Source organism: Pogona vitticeps, chromosome 9 (genome assembly GCF_051106095.1).
Source record: "Pogona vitticeps strain Pit_001003342236 chromosome 9, PviZW2.1, whole genome shotgun sequence".
NCBI classification, from domain to species: domain Eukaryota; kingdom Metazoa; phylum Chordata; class Lepidosauria; order Squamata; family Agamidae; genus Pogona; species Pogona vitticeps.
This window is the reverse complement of record NC_135791.1, coordinates 23,384,057-23,408,493: the sequence shown is the minus strand read 5'-3', so window position 1 is coordinate 23,408,493 and position 24,437 is coordinate 23,384,057. Positions and strand designations below refer to the sequence as shown.

Genomic DNA, 24,437 nt, shown 5'->3' with positions numbered 1-24,437 from the left:
GGGATTGCTCGGCCTCAGGCAGCAAAATATCCCGGGCGGCAGAGCACCTGAACCTTTTTTTTTTTCTTTTGCTTCCTGGACTGCAATTCCCCAAATCCCCCATCACGATGGGAGTTGTAGTTTGGAAGAGAAATGCAGAGAGAGCGAGCGGGCGAAATCGAAAGGGGGGGTCGTGATTGGGGGGGCGACCCTCGACGGGGGCTGAGTCCCCCCCCGGGCGGCGATGGTGGGGCGAGTGCGGGATCTCCCCCCGCCCCCGGCAGCTCCCCGCCTCTCCCTCCATCCTCCCCCCCCCGGCGGCTGGAAAGGGCGGGGGGGGGCTCCTGCGCGGCCGGGGATTGGGCCGAGCCCGGGGGGGGCGTGCCGGGGGGGGCGTGGCGGACCAGAAGGAGGCGAGCTCGGCGCGGCGGCTTGGCTGGAGGGGGCCAGTGGTGGCGGCGCGCATCATGGGCTCGGTTGGGTCCCCGAAGGCGCTCCCTTGGCGGGGCCTCCTGGCGTGCCTCCTCCTGATCGCCGGCCCAGGTAAGACCCAGATCCATTTCCTCCCCCCCCCAGTCCTACTCTCCTTTCGGGGAGCCCCCTTCTCCTCGTCCCGGGCGCGCCGCAACTTTCCCGGGATCGCCGTGCGCCACCAGCCGCCGATCCCCAAGCCACCTGCTCCGGGAGGCTAAAACTTGCCACGGACTTCCCTTGCATTTATCTGCTGCCCCCCCCCCAAAAAAAAAACCCCAGCCGCGGCTGCGATCCCTCCCCTGAGTCCGATCCTGCAAACTCTTGGCAAGGAAATCCAGCACTGTACTGTTTCTTCTCCTGCGCAAGGAAGGATTTTTTTTGGGGGGGGGACTATTTGCCCCAGGGATCCACTCCCTTGCCCCCCCTCCCCTCGAGACCAAAGAACAAGGCAGCCTGTCTCTGGCTTCTTTCTGTTGGGGGGGGGGAGGGAAGGCGATGTCTGCTTTTGTGTCTCCAATTTTCTTTCTCTCCAACGAGCCCCTTCTTGTAAACGGGCCAGCAAAGGTGGGGAGGGGGAGAGCGTGGTCCTTTCTCGGACCCCATAGGAGAGGCAGGGATCGGTGGGGTTGCGGGCTGGGGGGCAGGAGCCGGGAGAGGGGGGATCTGGTTGCGGAGAAGGTAGGGGAGGAGAAAGCCGAGGAGGTCTGGGGAAGGGTGAAAGAACGGGGTGGTGGCTAGGCTGGGTGTATGGGAGAGGTTTGCCCGGAGGTCTTCATCGAAATTTGGGGGGGGGGGGTTGGTCTGGGCAAAGTGTCTTTTTGGAAGGTCTTTCCCGTTCTGACCTCTTCCTCTCTCCCCCCCCCCTCCCCAAATACTCTTCATTGGTCAAGATTAATGATATATATGGAGACACTCTTGTAAGAAATGCACCTTCGGTTGCAGAATTCCTTCTGGTCTTTTTCCTCACCCACTTTTTCCTGCCCCTAACCAGACTGTTTTCTCTCTCTCTCTCTCTCTCTCTCTCTCTCTCTCTCTCTCTCCCCACCTCATCCCTCTCTTCCCGGCTCCTTCTTGGTCATCACTGCTTCACAAGTGACTCACGGGCAGGGTGATGGGATCAGAAATGACGGGCTAGAAATTTAATTAACAAAGTGCGCCTTTATGTCTTGGGAGATGATTGGGAGGGTTTGAACCCCAGACGCAGAAGATGGGGCTAATTGATTTGAGTTCAACTAACCTGGAATGAATGGGAAACTCTGTTTCTTGCGCTGGTCTGGAAATGCTTGCAACATATCTTGCCCACTTTGCACTCTGTGTTAAAAACTTCACCCTTAAAACCACAGCCTTTCGTTGCTGTGTTTTAACCACCTGGATCCTAAAGAGTTTTAAAGGGCGCCCAGTCAGTCCTTATGAACTTTCCTGCCCACCACATCTTCTGATTCCTTTCATACTGGAGGTTGAACATCCTCCGATCCCTTCTGACTTCGGAGATGGCAGCCTTAACAAGGATGTTGTGTTGCATCCACACCAGCCCATAAGATTCTTCACCAGTGAATTCTTCCTGCATTTCCTTTTTCATTCATTTAAACCTTGACTTAGCAGCTTGATATTTTTCATTTCTTATGCCAGGGCTGAAGTATTTCTAGCTTTCTGCATTTGATGACTTTTTAAAATGTTCTTGGTCTTTATTGATGGATGGTGGGAATTTTTTATTTTTATTTTTTTTGGCTGATCACCCAGTGGATCCAAGCTATTCTTCGTGTCCCACGGTACCTCTGCGTTTTTGAGGCTTCCACTTTTTGGAGAACAGCCTGTATGTAGTCCACAATTCCCACTTCACCTGCTTGGAACGCCAAGCCGGGGGATGGAGGCGCCTGATGTGTGTGAAGCTTCTCAGGCAATGCAAGCTGTCTTTTGCCCATTTAGGCAGTAAGCTCAGGGGCTTTTGTGAAAGGCTGAGCCCCAGTACTCATCTTTATAAAACAACCAAGAGATGCAGGCTGGTTTCCAGTGCTCAGCAGAGAACTGATTCTCTCTTAGGATCAACCAAATGGTGATTATAGAACTCCCACTACCAGTTCTACAATGCCACCGGAGTTCATTTTTCTTGTTTATGAGAGCAGAGAATTCCAAAACAACTTGGTTTTTTGCTTTTTAGGTTTTTTGTGTCATTTAGTTTTTAAAATTGCTATTCGTTTTTAATTTGTCCCTCTTAGAGCTCCAGGATGCAATGGGGCATGGCTCCGGCTTCTGATTTTGCAATCTCCAGAAAGTGGCACGAAAGAGGAGAGTGTTTATATAATTGGTGTGTAGGGAGGTCTACGGGTTTGAATGCCAGAGTGGTGGTGTGGTAGGTGTGGGAGGGAAGGGTGTAGGCTTTGCTTGGAATGAAGCTGAGGATCCTTGAAGAACGCAGGAGGAGAAGGACGAGCAAATAACTCTTTAAGTCACCCAGCCCCCTCTGGCTTGAAGGACTGGGAAGGATGGTCTTACTCAAACATGTCCCAGCTGGTTGTTTGCTCAGCCCCAGATTCTTGCATTCCAGGTCCCCTGCGTTAGCTTTTCCCAGCCTCCTTGCGAGAGCTGAGCCTTCTGCCCCTCTTAAGCAAAGGAGAAGCTGACGGCTCCAAAAGATGACTTGCATGGTCCCGCAGGGAGGCAATGGCTGGCTGCACAAAAGAGGTTGTGCCAGCCAGGGAGGAAACCATTTTTATGGATCTTCTTGTCCGCCAACCTCCTTCAGGTGATGGGAGAGAGACAGGTTTCTGCAGAGGGACAGCTCCATAGGGGTAGAGGTGGGGCATCTGATCAAAATGCCCGTAGGTGGACACTCATCCCTCAATGGTCCTGGCAAATATACACCTGGCATTGAGCAGCAGGGCTTCGGTGAGTGTCGGCCAACCTGGTCTTGCCTCTGTTTACATTTCGTTGCGTGCTCCCGTTGCATTGTGGGAAACAGCACCTAGCTGTCATTGTTTTGGCTAGTTCGAAGCAGCAGGCGGGAATGGTTCTTAAAAGGAGAACCAGGGCAGGTGTTCGTGGTTGGGCCTGATCCTTCCCTAAGGGTGCCAGATGCTGATTCACTTCTAATAGAGAGGTTGGGTGCCCGCCAGGTACTTTCTCTGGCTTCAGTTCCCTTCTTACAGATGGGGCCCAAATGAGTTTGGCATGGCTCGTCTTTCTCTGTCTTTACAATCCACCTGTATCACAAGATGCCCAAGACAAGGACATCAATTGAATCTTTAGATTAATTCTGATAACTGTCCCGTGGTTATAATGCTGCCTTTTTTTGTATTCTTCTTGACAACAGTCATGCATTTTGAAAAAAGTTCACCCAGTGGAAGCCCACTTTAGAGGTGTTGTCAAAAAACCCCAAGGTATATCTTTAGAAATCTTTAAATCAAATATATACAAAGGGCGAAGGATTATCTCTCTGGAAGATTCGCAGCATGAGGGCTGATCCTCAAGTTTGCTTAAAATGGATTAGTTACTCTTAATGCCATTTAACCATCTTTTTGTATTCTATGGATGATGATGGTGATTGCCATGCACCTGAACTAGTGACTTCATTGTTGTAGGGAAACAGCAGAAAGATGTACTGCATTTTTAAAATTAATTTATCCTTCTTTTGTGTATCTAGCTTCTCCCAGTTGCCAATGGGTGGGGGGGCAGAGGTGTTGTTAAAAAAAAATCACCCCTACCATGTGGGAAACACTACAGATGGCCAGCTCTCCATTTGGTCCTAGGCCTGCCAGGATGAATTACTGCTTAGTGAATGATGGCAGTTCTTCCTTCAGCTTGGATGGTTAAAGGAGGTGGTAAACAGATACTCCTTTTCCATGATCCATCCAGGGTCTGCGTAAGGCAGAAGGGGCGATTCCAGTCCTCGTTAATAATTATGGGTTCAGAACTAGGGATGGTTTTCTTAGTAGGGATTTTAAATGAACAGAACAGAACGCCTTGCCTTAAGTTTAGTCAAGTAGCCACAAAGGAAAAAATGGGAAGCTTAAGACCTTGATATAAAAAGGGCAAAACTAAGCATGTGAAGAGATATATATCTTCACTGTGGGGGGCCCACAGAAATTCCTTTGGCTTTATTTCTAAATTCTGCAATTGCTTCGCTGCGGTGTGTGGCTGTGTTTTTAGGGCAATTGGGAGTCCTTTAACAAACCGTCTTTCTTTGTGGAAAATCAGCTTGTCAAAAATGGCTCTCTACATACGGTGAAGTTTACATTATTGTGAAAATTCTTGTACCTAAAAAAAAGGAAGTATCAAGTCCTTACACATAATGGAAAAGAACCAAAAGTTTTAAAAAAGCAACAACAACAAAAAAAGCAAAATGAGGAGTCTTCAAGACTCTCTTCTTCCTTGATAGCTACTCTGTTATCTTCTTAATTTTGTCATCTTCTTGTCGTTGGAGGGGGAAAAGCTGCAACAACTTAACACCTCTGCTAATTTTGCCTACTGTTCGGTCTCTCCCTCACCTCCAGCTATTAAAAAAAAAAAGAGGAATAAAACTTTACTAGCTCAATCCTAAGCTTGCTTACATGGAAATAGCTCCCATTGTTTTCAGTGGAATTTGCTTCTATATAAGTGTGCATAGCAAAACCTTAACAAGAATGAAATTTTTCCCATTTGATGGGGACACAGGGAAGGGCCTTCTCAGTGGCTGCTCCCAGCCTTTGGAACTCCCTCCCACTGCAGGCCAGCTTGGCCCCATCTTGGCTGTCCTTCTGCAAGCAGGCAAAGACCTTTCTGTTCAAATAGGCCTTCCCTCAGTGACTGGCTGTCTGAGAGGGTTTTTTTAATGGATTGTTGTGCCTTTACTACATTGAATCCATTTTTGGTGTTGTTTCTGTTTATTGTGTTTTAGCAACGTCTTTGTTTGACTCTGCTTAGTATTTGTATACTTAATGTCTTTAGCTTTAAATATTGTCTTTTAGCAATGTAAGGTGGCTTGGGTCCTTTTTAAGGAGAAAAGTCGGGGTAAAAATATTTTAAATAAATTCAATAATAAATATGGTGCGCGTGCATTCATTCCTGTTCCTCCGTCTCAGTGTGCACGCCAACCTCGTGCAACCTAAATTTCACCAATAAAGTTGTAAAGTGGTAATGACCACATTGGCTGTTACAGCTCTGGCGCCTCAGATGGATCTCTAATGATCTGTTTCATTCTGAGGAGGACAGATGAGGGAATAAGAGACCAAACTTATCAAATCGTTCCCAGGAAAAAAATAAAATGTGTGCTGATTTCGCTTTGGGGAAAGAGTAGCACTTAGGATCATTTCACCAAGGGAGAGATAGGGCTTGAGAGACGCCTCCAAATTGCATGGCCTGAGGGGATCGTGAATGAAGCTGGCGACGGAAGTCTGCCCAACGCGCTGCGGGCCGCGCTCGTGCCAACAAAGGGCGCGAAGGCTGCTGGCCATCATCTCTGCCTGGTGGCAGCCATTCTGGGAGGCGAGAGAGGTTCACGCATGGCGGTTCCCCCGGCCACTTCTCCGTGCTCGAAGCGCCCCGTCAGAGGAGCGCCTATGTGCGGCCACTGTGGCGGCTGAGGCGCTTTGACACGGACCTCTGGACACGGGGACTACCTTTCGCCTTTCAGATCCATGGCCGGGGACTCTGTCTTGGAGTGTGTGTGTGTGGGGGGGTCTGCATCACTCGATCGCAGGTTCAAGGGCCGTGCTGTGAATAACCGCCATGCGGTCCCTACCCGTTTTGGGGCCTTACGTGCGCGCCCCACCCCCTCAAGTGCCGCCAGCCAGCTTCCCTGATAACATTTCATCCCTGAGCCGACACAGGCAGACAACCGGTCTGGCTGCTTCAAGGGGGCCCCTCAGCATCAGGGCGGAGGGTGGAGGGGGGGGAGAGCCTTCATTTACAAGGGTGACGCATCTGGTTCCTTCTTTAGGGCCTTACAGCAGGATCCAACTCCCTCTCCCACATTCCCCTTGCAAGCTGTCTCTCCTCAGCATTGTCCCCCCCCTCCACCTATTTTCACCGACTCCTCAAAAAAGGCCCTTGATGTGGGAAGGCTGCGGTTTCAGGTGTGCCGAGGCCTGTTCCCGTCTCACAAGAACACCTTTCATGGCTCGACACCTGCGCCTGCCTCTTCTCCTCCCTGAGGGGAGGCTTGTCGGCCACGCACTTTGGCTCATCTCCCCCCCCTTTCCCCCTCCACCCCAATCTCCTCTTTCTTCTTCCGTCTCCATTTCTCTCGCTCGGCGTGACTCCTTTCCCGGTCCACCTCCTTTTGCCGCATTGTGTTTCTCCAGCGAAGCATGTAACCTCTTCAAATCGTGGAGCAGAAATTAATGATTTTTTTCCCTCCCCCGTCTATGACATGCGGCCGTGGCGTCGTTCGGACATGGATTCCTTCAGGAGCCCCGTAAGAACGGGGTTCGGGTTCGAATCCAGGTTTTTTGGCTCCCAGGGTGACTTGACTTTATATAGACCCTCCTCATTGACCACACTCTCCGAGGGACCTCTGGAGGCCTGGCTATGGATCCAGACCCTTTTAACGTTTTATTATGCACTCGCTCTGCTGCCCCAGGCAGGAGTAAGCATCTGTGCATGGCCAGAGGGTCCTTTTTTTAATCTTCCTGCTGAGTTGTCACAGCCTGCCATGCTTGGGCATACCCATTTTTGGACAAAGAAGGATGCCGGAGCCTGGAAGCATTTGAATGAGGAGAACCCACATGAATGCCTTTCTTTTCTCAAAGCGTTGAACAAGCACTTCCGAAGTCTTCGCTCAGAGTCTCTCTCTCTCTCTGGATCTCCTTCTCGTCTCTCTCAGTTTCTTCCTTTCTCCGCTCGGCTTTTCCTCCAAAGTTTCTAAAAGTCCCGTCTTCTTTTTGCTCTGCCACCACAGGCATGCCCCAGGATGCCCTCGTGCCAATGAGCGGGCTTCGTTAAGCGTGTCTGAGAGTGCCCGGGCAGGCAAGCCTGGGATGCTGAGGCCTTGCTTTGCTCTCATCCCAGTCCAGGAGATAAACTGCGAACAATATGTCCAGCACCACCATCACCACTTTCTTCTTCCATCCTTAGATGGGTGTGTATGTCTGTGTGTGCAGAATCAGGGGGGGAAAAGAGCTCGGAAAAATCCTTGCTCCAGCGCCGGCCTCCAGTTATTTCAGGATCTGGGCGCTTTTTTTAGCTCCTCCAGGGATTTGGGGCCCACTCTCCCTAGGCGGCCAAAGGCTGGTGCTATTCATAGCTGGGCATTGGGTTCCTAAAGTTTCTCACGGCTGAGGAGAGGAGCGAGTGGGCCTCGCCGTTGGCTCCGAATGTGACACTCCAGCGCAAAGAGGCTTCGTGGGATACCAAGCTTGGCTCCCACCCTTTGGAATGTGCCGGACATGCCGAGAACCTGCCTTTTTGGCTTGCGGACCGCATTCCCCGGGTGTGCCCTCGCGCCCCTTTTTTTTGCACGTGTGCTGCAGGGCAGCTGTGTGCTCCAGAACCGGGTGTGCTTGTGCAGATTTCCCTCGGTTGTCTAAGGCGATAGTTCTCAGAGTCAGGGCAAGGGCATGGGGTTTGTGTTTCTACTCATGAGCTGTTGGATAGCTCAGTGGTTGAGGCATCTGGCTAGGCATCCAGCGTTTGGAGGTTCAGTTCCCTTACTGGGCCTCCTCAAAAAGGGCTGGAATCCCTGATCCATAGGGTCCTTTCCAGCTCTGTAGTTCTAAGATGATGGTGGTGGTAGTGATGATGATGATGACCTCCATGTATGACATGTCATTTATTGACATACCTACCACTGGTTAGCCATCAAGTGACATTTTGATGTGGTAGTATCTCTCTCCCTCCCTCCCTCCCTCCCTCCCTCCCTCCCTACCTACCTACCTACCTACCTTCCTACCCACCTATCTATCTACTGACTGTCTGTCTGTCTGTCTGTCTGTCTGTCTGTCTGTCTGTCTGTCTGTCTGTCTGTCTGTCTGTCTGTCTATCTATCTATCTGTCTGTCTGTCTGTCTGTCTGTCTGTCTGTCTGTCTGTCTGTCTGTCTGTCTGTCTGTCTATCTATCTATCTATCTATCTATCTATCTATCTATCTATCTATCTATCTATCTATCTATCTATCTATCTATCTATCTATCTATCTATCTATCTATCTATCTATCTAAAATATTTTTACCCCACCTTTCTCCTGAAGAGGGACCCAAGGCAGCTTACATCCTTAAAAGACAATGCAGTGGTGCCTCACAAGACGAATTTAATTCGTTCCCACGGTTAATGTTGTCTTGCGAAAAATTGATCCTGCGATACGCGTTTTCCTGTAGGAATGCATTGAAATCTAATTAAAGTGTTCCTATGGGCAAAAAAAAAGTCAGGTCAAAGTCAAATTTGGTTTACAAAGGGTTTATTAAGTGCTCTTTAAAGCCATACATATTTTGCAGATGGTTTTAAAAATTTCAATAAAAAAACTTTAACTTTTTAAACATCATAGAAATTTTTTTAAAAAAATCAGCAAACATGAGACAGGAACAAAAAAAAAACAGAAAACATTTGCCTTGCGAAGCACGGCCATAGGAACATTTGTCTTGCGAGTCATCAACCCCATACCATTTGTGAGTTTTTTTTGTCCTGTGAGGTATTTCTCTTGCGAGGCACCGCTGTATTTAAAGCTAAAAGCAACACCAAAAAACCACATTCAAAGCAGTCAGGCACAAGAGTCTATTAAAAAAAAAAACACCAGTCAAGCAGTGGGTTATGGAGGGAAGAGAAAGGTCTTTGCTCGGTTGTGGAGGGACAGCAAAGATGGGGCCAGCCGGGCATCCTGTGGGACAGAAGGCTCGGTTTTTCTCCTCCTTCTCTTTCCCCATTCCACCTACTATCAATGCGTTTAATGTAATAAGAACAGTCTTGTAAATATATAAATGGCCTTCTTGGAGAGGGGAAAGGTTTCCATCATGGTGGGATTTAGGTCTTTGGAGAGAGTGATCAGAGGGGTGTAAGATCTCAAAGCTGGGTCTTCAGACTCGAGCACCACTAAGTGTAGCTTGAAACATTCCTAAGCATGCCCCACAGGATGGGGACAGTGGAGGAGTCTGTTGTGGTTGTCGCTGGGCCCCTGTGCATGGTTTAAATTTCCCTGCCAGGACTAGCGAAATGCTGCAAGCCTGCAGGCTGAATACAGGTGGCCCATATACATGGTGGGACTTATATTTGCTTGCTTGCTTTTCATCGGAGTTTTATTTTTACCATTCTCCAGAATTGTAGACACAAACAGTGATGGGGAAACGGCCAAAGGTTTGCAAAACATTGAAACTTTCACCCTTACCCATGCATATTTAGCCCAAAGTTTCGATTTCAGTTTGAGAAAAGGGGAAAAAAAGTCTTCAGGGCTGCATTGAGGGATGGCGATGACCCGAGCTAACATGGTAGGAACGAAAATACCACCATAGCTTAATTTGGCTGCCACTCATAGGGGAAATCCATAAGACTGGTCCCCCCCCCCAAAGATGTATGAATTCAGCCCCACTGATTAAAGCCTCACCCAGCTTTAACCGCAGGAGATCTTGCTCATCAAGTTTTTTTTTCACCATCCCTTCAAAACCATAAGGACTAGGATCTTAATTTTCCTAAAATCAAAGAGATCAGGATTTTAAGAGCTGCCGTTCTCAGGGCGCCGGATTCTGCGTTTCCCCCACCTGTGACTTTCACAAAATCTCAACTTAACATACAAATCAAAGTATTTCTTATCCCCCCCCAATCTCCTTTGCACTGTTAAAACTAAAGTAAACCAGCATCCACCTGACTTGGTGTCATGCCTTTACCTTCAGGAGGAGACTGTGATTTGGGGGAGCGGAGCCCTGCCTTACCGGATTTCCCTACCGAAAAGAAACACAACCTCCCTTCTTTTTACCTCCTTTTTAAGGAGAGAGAGAGGAAAAAAAGTCACCCAGGCCAAAGCAGGATATTGCTAATGTGGCTGCCAGGATTTTGTGCCCCCGGTCTTTGTTCACCGACCACACCCTCGTTCGGACAGCCCTTCTTTTTGAGAACAAGAACTCAGCCACCGAAGTGAAAGAAGGCAACCTGGCTGAATTTCTTTCTATTCTTTGCAGGTGGAACCGCTTTGATCCTTTGCACTCCCGCGTTTAGCTTGACCCGAAAAGCACCTCGTGGGCCCGGTGCCATTTGTTGCACGCTTAACGCTCTTTCATGTACTCTTCTTGAGCAAGCTGTGCCTTGAAATCAGCTCCCCCCCCCCCCAAAAAAAAACCACCTGGCATTCTCTGTGTGTGTTGTTGTGGTGGTAGAGCAGGGCTTATTATGAACCAGCTAAAACCTGAAAGGCAATAATGAGAAGGAACAAAGGGCCCTTGACGATCACCAGAATACTTGTAAATATGATATTCTTCGAGGTTTGGAAGAAGCTCTGAAGGATCGGAAGGTTGGATTTGGGGCCTGATGTTCTTTGCATGGATTCTGCCAAGCCCACGCTGGCTGGATTCTGAGAATTGTCATTTAAAAGGGTAACTTTTCCAAGTTTCTGTCTTGGTAACGGCTACTTTGCCAACCAAGTATGGAAAAATTAGCTTACGTATCAAAGGGAGAAAGAGAGGGAACCGAAGAGAAGAAAAAAGTGAATCTTAAAAAAAAGGGAATTTCCCATGTTCTGCAGAGAGTATTGTGAAACTCCCTTCCTCAAGGGGTCTGCTTGGTCCCCCTTTTGCCTCTCCATCCTGCAAACACTTCTGCCGAGTGTTTTCCCTGCCAGGCTGTGTTGTTTTGGCAAACCAATCCATGGTTTTCGGCTGCGCTTTTCCTTCTAATATTTTAGCCGAAACAAGGCTTCTTATAAATACTTTTTTATGGGTGGGGGGGAGAGGATGAATGAATGGATTGTGTAGAAGTGCTAATAAAACATTTTTTAAAAATTACAGTTCGTTTCCCTGGATGTGGTGGCTTCAAAAACGGGATCAGAAACTGTTTAAGGAAATGGAAATTAATAAATGAACATGGAAATCCTAGTGCATTTCCACATAGAGACTGAAAACGGTTATGGCATTAAGGGACATGTCGTGCTTGGTCTCCTAAGCGGGTTTTGATCCTTGCCATGAGTCCGATGCAGTATTTTTGCATCTAACTGCATGTGCAAGGGATAGGTAAATGGCTCTAACGAAGAAGCTCCGTTTCTCCCTGCATATATTTGTGTGTTTGTACACAGTGTGACTATACTACTGCAAGGCTAACTTATCATTGGCCCTTCAAAGGTGTTTCTGCCCAGCCATCCAGAGGATGGATCTCCTGTCCTTTGAATAGGCTTCTGGTATTTCCCCCTCAGGCATTGCAAGATGTCCCACCCAATCATGAGGTCTAGAAACTTTCCTTTTATGGACATTTTTTGAAAAGAAGTAGCAGATCACAGCTTTAGGATGCAATGTTTCGGGCTGGCTTCCGGATGGCCAGGTGGGCGAGACAAAATGGCAGAGGGGCGCAGGAGAGACATCCAACATGCCTCCCGAATTTTAGGTCTGACCTCGTTCTTCTTGCAGGAAGCCCTGCGGCGTGTGATCTTCTTGGTGGCTTTCCTCCCTCCACCCCACCCCTGGGCCCCTCGCTTTCTCTTCCCTTCCCTGTTTTGCTTCCTTGGTCTTCACTGGCTCCTTTTTCACGGCAGGGCACAGCTGTTCCCTGGGTCATCAGCACCTGTTACTGTTTAATCAGCCTCCTCTTTCTCAGGGCCTCGTAACCCTTTCCTTTCCACCCTCCTTGGGAACGGGACGGGGCACCCCCCCCCCACGGCCCGCCATAGGCAACCCTACCGAGGGCCGTCAGCCACCTCTAACTAATGTCCGGACTGTGGCCGGGTGACCCTTCCTATTTTTTCCTCTTTGTTCCGACGGGGATGAACTGAATAGCTTTTTCGGCTGCAAAACTAGACAATGAGAAGCACTTCTTTTCTAAACCCACTTTTCTTCCTTCTCTGCTAAAGGGGCTCAGATTAGCTCCCAAGAGCCCTCTATCTTTTCTCTTTCTGTAAGTCAGCACATTCCCTCCTTTACCTTTTTGGCTTTCTTTTCTAGTGAACAGAGCTTGAGTGCTTTGTTCCCTGCCTCCTGTTGCAATGGGTAAATCCTTTATTTAGAGATAAAAAAAGGCACTAGGATGGGGAAAGTCTGATCTCTAGATGGGGTTTACCTTGCAATGTAAACTGGCATCTGAACAGGGCTGCTAGAGGTTTCCGTGGGAGAGAGGTTTCGCACGACTCTGCTCTTTCACACCCCAAACCCCAAAACACAGCCTTGCAAATAGAAAGCTAGCATGCCATGGACAGGCTTGTCCTAGCAGGGCAATATTCTCTCTGTAGTACATTATCAACTCCAAGTAGGGCTTGAGAACAACAACAACAACAACAACAACAACAACAACAACAACAACAACAACAACAACAACAATTAATAATTCTGTTCCATCAAGTCAATTTTTTTCCTGACTTTTGGCAACCCTCCTCCATAAAATCCCGGAAAGCTGCTGCAGAGCAAAGTTGGCAGTACAGTGGTTCCTCGCTAGACAGTTATCTCGCATGACAGTTTTTTCGCTAGACATTGACTTTTTGCAATCGCTCTAGCAGTTCACAAAACAGTGATTCCTATGGGGGAATTTCGCTGGACAATGTTTGGTCCCTGTTTCGCAAACCGATTTTCGCTAGACGACGATTTTGACAGCTCCCTCCGTGCTCGCAAAACGGGTGTTTTCGGGACCTAAACTTCGCAAGGAAGCTATTTAAACAGCTGACCGGCGGTTCGCAAAGCAGCTTTCCTATGGCCGATCTTCGCTAGACAACAACGATTCTTCCCCATTGGAACCCATTAAACAGGTTTCGATGCATTCCAGTGGGAAAATGCTTTTCGCTAGACGATGATTTCGCTAAACTGTGATTTCAGTGGAACGGATTATCTTCGTCTAGCGAGGCACCACTGTACTGGTCTAGAAGGACCCATATTTTGACCCAGTGTAGGGCAGCTTCACATGTTCTTCTGCTTCGAAATTGATCTACAGATTATCATGTTCAGGAGAAGCATATCCCTGACACACTAGCTTTCTATATGCAGGGTTTTGTTCTGCAGTCATGTGAGCCTCCTTTTATACTCTCAGCCTGAAGTGGGATTGTTCCACGGAGGTTTTACCATCTTGGCATTGACATTTTGTTTGAATCTGGATTCCCTCCTTGCCCCCACTCCAATACGCTCAAGCAAGAAAAGGGTCATTGCTTTGACCAGGCTGGGAAAGCTTCTTAGCCACTGTGAGACTGGTTGGCTGGCAGTGTTTGTGGTTTTTTTCACTGGGAAAGTTGCAGGCGGGGAAGGCTCCCCCAACCTCACCCTGCCCGTCGTGGCAGGAACCCTCTTCACGGTGGCCAATCGGAGGGCGGGGGGGGGCAGCCCCATGTCCTGCTTGAAGGATCTGAAGCAGGACGTGTGATGATCCCTGGTTAAAAAAAAAAAACACTTAACTGCGAATCATCAGAAACATGCAGTTCCTGCCCTGGTTGTTTCCGCAGAAGTCGGTTTATATTTAGTCTCCGAAGGTGTCTTTTGTCGGCTCTGTTTCTGGCTTGTTTTTCACCGTTGTGGGTTTTGATTGTTTTCTTGCGGTGATGTTCTGTACATTGCCTTGGGAACTTTGGAAGTAAAACGGAAAAGCAAGAATATGTGTTTCAAATATTTATGAACACAATATTCTTCTCCCCGTGGATGGTCCCCGTATAGCAAAAGGGATTGTGTGCCACTGATCTTTCCATGTGGGGTCAAGGGCAATGTTAGACACATCATATTTGAGATGTTTTCCTTCCTTCCTTCTAGCCATCATCAGCTCCTTCCTTCCTTCCTTCCTTCCTTCCTTCCTTCCTTCCTTCCTTCCTTCCTTCCTTCCTTCCTTCCTTCCTTCCTTCCTTCCTTCCTTCCTTCCTTCCTTCTATCCATCATCAGCTCCTTCCTTCTATCCATCATCAGCTCCTTCCTTCCTTCCTTCCTTCCTTCCTTCCTTCCTTCCTTCCTTCCTTCCTTCCTTCCTTCCTTCCTTCCTTCCTTCCTTCCTTCCTTCCTTCCTTCCCTCCCTCCCTCCTTCCCTCCCTCCTTCCCTCCTTCCTTCCTTCCTTCCTTCCTTCCTTCCTTCCTTCCTTCCTTCCTTCCTTCCTTCCTTCCTTCCTTCCTTCCTTCCTTCTATCCATCATCAGCTCCTTCCTTCTATCCATCATCAGCTCCTTCCTTCCTTCCTTCCTTCCTTCCTTCCTTCCTTCCTTCCTTCCTTCCTTCCTTCCTTCCTTCCTTCCTTCCTTCCTTCCTTCCTTCCTTCCTTCCTTCCTTCCTTCCTTCCTTCCTTCCTTCCTTCCTTCTATCCATCATCAGCTCCTTCCTTCTATCCATCATCAGCTCCTTCCTTCCTTCCTTCCTTCCTTCCTTCCTTCCTTCCTTCCTTCCTTCCTTCCTTCCTTCCTTCCTTCCTTCCTTCCTTCCTTCCTTCCTTCCTTCCTTCTATCCATCATCAGCTCCTTCCTTCTATCCATCATCAGCTCCTTCCTTCCTTCCTTCCTTCCTTCCTTCCTTCCTTCCTTCCTTCCTTCCTTCCTTCCTTCCTTCCTTCCTTCCTTCCTTCCTTCCTTCCTTCTATCCATCATCAGCTCCTTCCTTCTATCCATCATCAGCTCCTTCCTTCCTTCCTTCCTTCCTTCCTTCCTTCCTTCCTTCCTTCCTTCCTTCCTTCCTTCCTTCCTTCCTTCCTTCCTTCCTTCCTTCCTTCCTTCCTTCCTTCCTTCCTTCCTTCCTTCTATCCATCATCAGCTCCTTCCTTCTATCCATCATCAGCTCCTTCCTTCCTTCCTTCCTTCCTTCCTTCCTTCCTTCCTTCCTTCCTTCCTTCCTTCCTTCCTTCCTTCCTTCCTTCCTTCCTTCCTTCCTTCCTTCCTTCTACTTCCTTCCTTCCTTCCTTCCTTCCTTCCTTCTATCCATCATCAGCTCCTTCCTTCTATCCATCATCAGCTCCTTCCTTCCTTCCTTCCTTCCTTCCTTCCTTCCTTCCTTCCTTCCTTCCTTCCTTCCTTCCTTCCTTCCTTCCTTCCTTCCTTCCTTCCTTCCTTCCTTCCTTCCTTCCTTCCTTCCTTCCTTCCTTCCTTCCTTCCTTCCTTCCTTCCTTCCTTCCTTCCTTCCTTCCTTCCTTCCTTCCTTCCTTCTATCCATCATCAGCTCCTTCCTTCTATCCATCATCCGCTCCTTCCTTCCTTCCTTCCTTCCTTCCTTCCTTCCTTCCTTCCTTCCTTCCTTCCTTCCTTCCTTCCTTCCTTCCTTCCTTCCTTCCTTCCTTCCTTCCTTCCTTCCTTCCTTCTATCCATCATCAGCTCCTTCCTTCTATCCATCATCAGCTCCTTCCTTCCTTCCTTCCTTCCTTCCTTCCTTCCTTCCTTCCTTCCTTCCTTCCTTCCTTCCTTCCTTCCTTCCTTCCTTCCTTCCTTCCTTCCTTCCTTCCTTCCTCACAGCAGCCCTATAAGGCAGATCATCCTTGGCGAGACTAGAATCTGGATATCCCAAGTTCATTCTCTCCGATCTCCTCCCCCCTTTCTTCACACCCTCTTAGTCTGTGACACGAAACCCTCTTTCAGCTGCCTTATCCAGGCAAGTCCTGTACTTGGGCGTTTCGTTTCTAAAATCTCAATTTTATCTTCCAACAGGCGAACAGAACCCCCCAAAGTAGGTATTCTGAGAGAGGTGTCCTGACCGGCAGAAGCATTTTGGTGTATCAGACGGAAATCTTTTACATCACCCATTACCTAGTCTTCTTATTTCTGGGGTGCCAGATGGGGAGAGGAAAAACTCCCATCTCCCAGCATCCCTCAGCATTGGCTGTGCTGGGGCTAATGGGAATTGTAAGCCAACATCTGGAGGGCCACATTTTTTGCTCAGGCCGGTCGTAGTTGGATCTGTTAGTGCCAGATATCATCATTTTTACTGATGTGTTTATTTTGGAGGTTCCTGTGCCATCTCTTCTAAATCCAAAAAAGTAAATCCCTTCATCTCTTGTTGTCAGATAATTTGTTACATGAAACAAGTAAAATTGCGTTCCTTCTTCTTCCTGGACACAAAGATACAGTTTCTCACATGGCCTTTTGTTTGGCTTTTGGCTGGTAGGTTAGATCCAGCGGATGCCTCTAATATGAACTAGGAGCTTTATAGCTCAGGGGCTTAAGTCTCTGCCTGCAGAGCTAGAGGTTGGGAGTTCGATTCCCCCTTTGTCAAGGGCTGAACTCAGTGATTCAGAGGGTCCCTTTCAGCTCTGCAGTTCTAAGATGATGGTGACTAACAACAGCAGTAACAACAATACGGTGGTGGCCCACATAGCGACGTTAATCTGTTCCAGGATTAACGTCGCTATCCGGATTCGTCGCTATGCGGGGGGAAACTCCATAAGAACACATTAAAATGGGTTTATTGCATTCCTATTGGGGCGAAAACTCACCGCTATGCGGGGAATCCTCGATCCGGCCGCCATTTTCGCTGCCCGGTAAGCGAGGGCAGGGCGCGAAAACGCTGCGGGCGGCCATTTTGCGGATGCAGCGGCCATTTTGGAACCGCCGATCAGCTGTTTAAAAACCATCGCAATGTGAAGATCGGTAAGCGAAACGCTTACCGATCATCTGTTTTCCCTATTTAAACATCGCAATGTGATTGCATTAGCGATCGCAAAAACCATATAGCTATGCGTATTCATCATTAAACGGTGCGCTCGTTAAGCGAGGCACCACTGTAATAATAATGCAAAGATGCTATGGTTCCTTCTCCTTCAGTTTAATACAGTTTACATATCCCTTGGAATCTTTCGACTACCCTGCACATTAGCGATACTGGAAAGGTGGCTTTCCTACAACTTCAATGCGTATTTAATAAAAGCGCACATAGACAGCAAAAACTTTTTGGACAGTGACGGATCCTGCCTGTTGGAAGGAATTATGTTTATCACGAATTAATAAATAAATAAAAAGCTGTTATGACTCTCGGTTGGAAGGCTGAGCCATGTTTTATAGCCTCTCATTCATTCCCTTAATGCATTAAGCACCCCACAGCCAAGATAGCTTTTAAAATCGCGTCTCACTTGGCTGAATCATATACAGGTATTGTTGTTGGTAGTCAACAAAAATACGGAAAACCCTCTATGGTTTCCTGTGATGTTCCACCTTGCAGATTCTCATAAAATTGCAAAAGAAAAAAAAAAGCAAAGAATTCTTTCTCTGTCATAGAACTGGACAGGGAATGACATAAAACTTGGAAAAATTCCATCCAAATACTTTTCAAAATGCCTTAAAATGCACTTAGAAGCTAACTTTTGAAAGGAATTAGGAATCTCATCTCCCCACAAAGGAAACACTGTCAGTACATATGACATTGCTTTTACTCTAACTTCTAAACTACTGATTGCGTTGCTCATTCTCCAAAATGTAAACAGTTACTGGTAACTTTGTTACTTGGAACTAGTTAACCTGCAAGCTGTGCCCCTTTTTCGATGGCAGACTTTCTTCATTCTTACGTGGCAAAATATTATACTTCCTCTGAACAGGACAAAATCTCATGTTCTTTTTTAGCTGGAGCGTGCATGTGCTTTTGCTAGAGATGGGCTCTGGCTCACCTTTGCTTTCCTCCTTCTGCTCCTTCTGTGCTGTTCTCTGAGCAGTGAGACTCCTTTTGTACCAGTTCGGCGGTTCGCGCTGGTTCGTTTAGTGGCCAAACAGGCATTTGGTGCTTTGAAATCCTGCCTCTGCTGGTGGGCGTTTGCTTGGTGGCAGTAGCCTGGCTTACTTGCCCTGCCTCCTCTGAGCACTGCCTCCTGAGTGGGCGGCTGCCAGAGGAGGCAGGGCTGTTTAGCCAGAAAATGAACCAGGACGAACCACCTAAATGGTGGATCACGGCCATCTCCATTTAGTGCCAACCTTGAGGATAGGAAAGGCCGAACAGAAAAGTTTTTCAATGAACAAAGTAATGTTTGATGAGCGGCTCTGCCTCCTCAGTTCGTCTCCATAGTGATGGGAAGATATTCGCAGTGAGAGTCTGTGCTACTCTGCGCACATCACTATAGAGTGGTAGTGTCAGCTGGTAGACCCTGACGGAAGAGATGAGCTTAATTTGTGGGTGCCTGATGCAAACCATGACTCTGCCTGCCATACTTTGGACTAGAATTTAAAAAAAGGGTAGATATTAAAAATCAGCCCAGTTGGTAGTTCCCCAAGATTTCTGTGGAGTGAACCAGACTTTCCATTCAGCACAAAGGCAAGATTTGGCGATCCCTATTGGCTGCGAAAAATCCATGTCGAGAATATTGATTTTTCTTAATCTGAGGAAAAAAAACAAGAAGTCCCAGCAGGCGGCCAGTTGCCGACAGTGCTTGCCCTGGGATCGTTAGCAATCTTAAAGGTACCCGTCCTTAGTGGTCTGACAAGGATGTCACGCTAGCCGTGCCTGAGCGGAACAGCCTCTTTCATGCAATTCTGAGGCCTCATTTCATGGGGACCCTCACAGAGAGAAAGACGTGGGTGCCAGCTGAGATTTTTGAACTGAGGTCGTGTCCGGTGCCAGCATACTCTCGTGTGTGTGTGTGTGTGTGTGTATGTGTGTGTTGGGAGGGGGGCTCATCATGTCCTGAGAGCAGCCCCAGCCCCAGCTGTCACCAGTCTGTGTCCCCCTCGGCGGGACTCTGCTAACGAGGCTAATCTGTCACTCCAGCTTCTCTCCCGGCCTGGCAGGGGTGGCCTTAGGGAGGACGGGACAGCCTGAACCGAGACAGAAAATGGAGGAGAGTGGGGGTTGGGGCGGGCGGGGAGCTCCGATCTGCCAGCAAGGTGTCTTCCGTCCGCCTGTCTGGGATGGCTCACAGGCGGATGAGAAAGCAGTCTAGTTCTTCAAAGAACATATCAAGATGGTGCTGAAGGTCCCCAGACAAGGGTTCCCTCGGGAAGGGGTTCACCGGCCAGGGTTTAACGGCGAAGAGATGATGGCTCCCTCAGAGTTCCCCGAGGGCGTTAGTCTCCGGGCAGCTGAAACCTTCTCGAAATTAAAAGAAGCAAATCCTCTTGGATTTTATGGAAGACTTAAGCTGTCCTAAGGAACCGGTGGCTTTGGTTTGAATGCGAGGGAGAATAAGCAAAAGGAGACGGCGAGAATGTAAACACATTAAAAGAATTGACATCGTTTGGCCAATTATGGGTGAAATTACCACAGAGATATTAAAAGAAAGGGGGGGCGGGAAATCGATAGGAGCATGGAATCTGGTATTTTAAAGGGTAGCTGTGTCTGTTTATTTCAACATCTCCAATGAAAATAAAGCCACCACCCAACAAAAGACACTGTTCAGGATAAAAGATTTTATTAGGGATGGGTTTTTCATGGATCGCAGCCCAATCTTTCAGACATTGTTGGTTGGTACACAGTTTAATGCAGCTTTCCTCCCCCCCAATGATCAGGCTGTTCAGGGTAACATAGTGATTTAAGATTCACCATTGATTAAAAATGTTTCTTTACAATAGGGGTCATTTTTGCAACTTGCCTTCTGCCTCCCCTTATTGCAGTTTTCTACTTTATCTTCTCAATGACCCTGTAAAGAACGGGTGAGTGGGATAAAAATACGCACCACAGATATACCATCTATTGATGTGATATTACGGAGAGTGCTCTAGCTCCTTTAAAAGAAAGCTAGGAGTTGTGGTTTGTTACGCATGCTGATAATTCTCTGTGGGGGAGTGCATTTATGGAGGGTGACCACTCAGTTCCCAGGATTTGCTGAGGAGAACAAAAGGACTTCTAAAACCTTTGATGTCCACTGCAAAATCCCTCAGTCCCAGTTCTAGAAACAGTGGTGCCTCGCATGATGACGTTAATTCGTTCCGCAAAAATAGCTGTCGAACGCAAACGTCGTCATGCGATTTTAAAAAGCCCATAGAAACACATTAAAACCCAATTAATGCATTCCTATGGGCTTAAAACTCACCGTCCAGCGAAGATTCTCCATAGCGCAGTCATTTTCGCTCAAACCTGTCACCGTGCAGCGAGGAATCCGTGCCAGAAAACAGTGGGCGGCCATGTTTTTCGCCCACCGGCCATTTTGAAACCGCCGATCAGCTGGCCGAAAATCATCACACCGAAACAGGGAACCGATCATCGCAAAGCGAAATTTCCCCCATAGGGAACATCGTTTTGCAATCGCAAAATCTTCAACATAATGCGATTTTGTCGTCAAACGGAGCGCTCGTAAAGCGAGGCACCACTGTATATCTCTTAGACCTTGCCCGGCCATGAGTGGCTATAATCAAATGATCATAAATGCTTAGCCTCCAAAACGTTGTTCTGCATACAGGAGGTAATAGCATCTTATTGTTCCGTTCAGTGACTTAGTTTGCATGTCTCAATAAGCTACAATGTAGTTTGTTGAAATCTGGCTTGTGGTATTATATACAAACTCTGCCTCTGCTCACAAACCATAATTGGTTAACCAAGCACAGCCGTGCTGTAACAAGGCATGGCTTGTTGACATAATAAGCCACAATCTAGATCTATGGCTTGTTTATGGTTTACCTACTCATCGTTGTTTAAATCATGTCTTGTTGTGATGCCCAATCCATGGCTTGACCATGGCTTCTTTGCCTAGCTGCTCACCCTGAAACAGGAGCTAAAAAGGCCAGAAAGGGGAGGTGCGCTACGATTTGTTTGGTCATCAACCGACGCAATTAAGCAACCATCCACAGCCAACACAAGCAATGTCCTGCTGTTGACATACGAGCAAGTATACCGAGTGAAAATTAGGCTGTTTTCCTTTGAGACTTGCAGACTGCCTAGAAACAGTAGCTTGGCAATTTCTCCTGCTTCTGTACCTACAGCTAACCCTCTCTCACCGAAACTTAGCAGTAAGGAAGCCTGCAAAAGAAAGAGCCTCAGTACATTTCATTTTCCAAAGCGGGCACAACGCAAATTGCATGTCATGGTGTCTTGTTTGCCCACACACGTGGTTGAGGATTAACTGCACATCACACACACACACACACATACACGGACATGGACACTTGCCAGGCACTTGTTTGTGTACAAACACATTGTGGAGGGGGTTGAAAATATCCCACGGTTAGCCACAGACAGACCTACTCAGTCCCACAAGCTTTTGCCCAAAAAGTGGGAAACATTTTTCTCCCCCTTTCTCTCAGAAAAACACTTTTATCCTCTCCAAAACTCATGGGCAAACCTTGGAAGTACAAAAGGTTATTCATTAAAGGGGCTGCCTTTAAGAGGATCTTTGTCACAGAATATTCCTCTTGAACTGGACAGAGCCTGGTGTTATCTCCTCCGTTGTAAATAGTACACCCACATATCGAAAAGACTGGGTTTCCTTGCCGTCAACAAAGATGTAGACAAGTTCGTCCTTTCCGAATTGCAGGTTTCTTGTTGAATGCCAGCAAAGCCAGCCATTTTGAAAACCCATCCACAGGAGGAGGCGTGGCGTTTACATGTTGCCACATAGAGTGTATCTCTGGTGCCCAGTTATGGCGCGTTATATCTGCCATACCCCTTTAGCGGCCAGGGCTTCCTTCCGTGGAATAACTGGGATGTATAGTTTGCCGAGGTGTTTAGAATTTCCGTCTTGTCATTCTAGCCCCTCTCCCAGGATTCCCCTATGGAACTATGGCAGGCAATGAGGTATCGTCGGTTTGTGTAGCGGAGTTTTTATTATTGCTAGCAAAGAGAAGTAGGACTGGGCTGTTCCACATTTTCTTTGCTTAGCCGGTTTTCTGTAGAAAGAAGAAAAGATCAAAGTAAGAAACAACGAGAAAGAGAATCCATCATGGGCTTCATTTGTGATGAGCAGAGCAGCTGCGCAAGAAAAATGTTCACCCTTGAAGGAAAGCAGTTTTCAAAAGATTAAAATGTGAATTTGGTGGTTGTGTTGAGTCAGTCGGGATGTTTCCACCTTTTGAGGGGGAAGGAGAGGCACCTCTTGACTCTGTAGAGCAGTAGTTCCCAAACCTGGGTCTCCAGATGTTCTTGGACTGAAACTCCCAGGAGCCTTCACCACCACCTCTGCTGGCCAGGATTTCTGGGAGTTGTAGTCCAAGAACACCTGGGGGCCCAAGGTTGAGGACCACTCCTGCAGAATACAGATTGCATCATGGGAGTGCAAGAAGTCCATTTACTTCACACGGGCACACTGCTTTTTCTTTTTGCCTTGGGCGCTCACCTTTTCCCTCCACCGCTGGACGTAAAAAGTCCACGAGAAGGCAGCTTATATACTCAGAATCATCCTTAGTTGCCAGTCATGAAGATCTACAGCCGGTTCATCCCAACCAGTTTGGTTCTGTAATTCTTGCACTGGCTCCCGCCCTGCGTGGTGGGAAAAAAAAAGTGAACAAGTGGCATGCTTTCTACCTGCAGATTTGGTGCCTGGGGCTCTAGAAAGTCATGCAACTGGATGCACAGGCGGACCTTCGGTGGCCAGCCGTCTCTTGCACACCTGAGCTGGCAGGGCCCAAAGCGAGGGCAGGGGAGATGCTCAGCGCCAGGCCTGAACTGACAAGCCCAGAGAGTCTCTCGATGCAGGCAGAGCTCAGAAATATTAAGTTAAAACAACAACCATCTTTCGTACCCCAAATTTTATTCCTCTTATCTGTGCTTTCTCAAGCTCTGGATGTGGGCCAGAGTTCCTCTCCGTTTTGCCCTCTTCTCCATCACGGAAACCATTGGTTGAACCTTTCAAAATGTCTCGTCCCGACCCACCCTCCCTTCCAGGATGAATAAAATAATCCTAAATCAAAGTATTTGTTTTAGAGAAGAATCCCTGGAAAAGACCCTGATGTTGGGAAAGAGTGAAGTCAAGAGGAGAAGGGGACAACAGAGGAGGAGATGGTTGGACAGGGTCACCAGAGCAACCAACATGAATTTGATCAAACTCTAGGAGGCAGTGGAAGACAGGAGGGCCTGGCGTTCTCTGGTCCATGGGGTCACGAAGAGTCGGACACGACTTAACGACTAAACAACAACAAAAACAAAGTATTCTGGAAAATAGTCCTGGGGACAAAGAGAGCTGAGGGACAGAGGAACAAGCCCATATCATCCCATCCCTGGGGGAAGGGGCTCAAAAAAGCCCTAGGTTTGTCAAGAAAAAATATGGAGGCGGGCAAGGGGCTGCTCTTTGATTCTGGCCGTTGTTGTGAGAAGCCGCATACATTCTTCTGATGGTGTATTTGAGCAGGGTGGCAAGTCAGTTGGCAAATCTTCTTGTCTTAGGGCCTGCCAGTCACCGGATGTGTTCATGCTGCCTCAGCATCTGTCCGCCTACGTCCCGTAGACATACCCATCTTAAACCGGAGATGGCTCCTTTTTATTGTATTCTAATGGATATTAGCGTCTTCCTTAATGTATCGTAAAAAACACAAACCTTCAAGTTGGCATTAAATCTTCCTATATAATTGGGCAGGAGGGAATAAAAACACAGAATGGAGACAGAAAAAGGGACGGGATTGTTCTTCAATCGATCAACAAACATGGGCGTTGATACATTTGTTATCACAAGATAGGGAACCATTTTTTAAAAGGGCTTTTAAATTTCTCTAGCCTCTTGATTACAGGCAGTGAAAAAAACCGATCAAGTCCTAATTTAAGAACGTTAATAACCTCTGCAAAGGCCATAATTTTTCACCACCTGGCTTTCAAAGAGATTAAGGTAATAATGCATATTGTATATTAAAATCTAGCCATGCCAGCTCCGGAGTGGACCGTTTGTTCAGCTTCAGCAGGCACATCGGTGTAATGTTGTAAGCTGGCAGGCGGCTGCTAACCTGCCTGAGTTATTTATGCACAATTAACCTCATCTGCATATAATTTAGCATGTGCTCGGTGGGTTCGAAATCACAGCTGGCGGGCACATTGTGGCCGTTTCTGCGACAGCCTTTTGCATGCATTCTAGGATGAGACCAGAAATAGGCTGTGGGTTTTGTGATGCTTATGA

The 24,437-nt window shown here is 47.7% G+C and overlaps 1 protein-coding gene across 3 annotated transcripts in view; it reads left to right on the top strand.

Moving 5' to 3' along the window:
* The first annotated feature begins 367 nt into the window (after nt 1-367).
* Nucleotides 368-24,437, top strand: part of BCAM (basal cell adhesion molecule (Lutheran blood group)) — a 53,394-nt gene continuing 29,324 nt past the window's right edge. For all 3 annotated transcript variants that reach the window (XM_072980319.2, XM_078380082.1, XM_078380081.1), the window contains exon 1: nt 368-522. In XM_072980319.2, the coding sequence (XP_072836420.2) occupies nt 447-522 (76 nt within the window). In that variant the 5' untranslated portion in view covers nt 368-446. The remainder of the gene's footprint in view (nt 523-24,437) is intronic.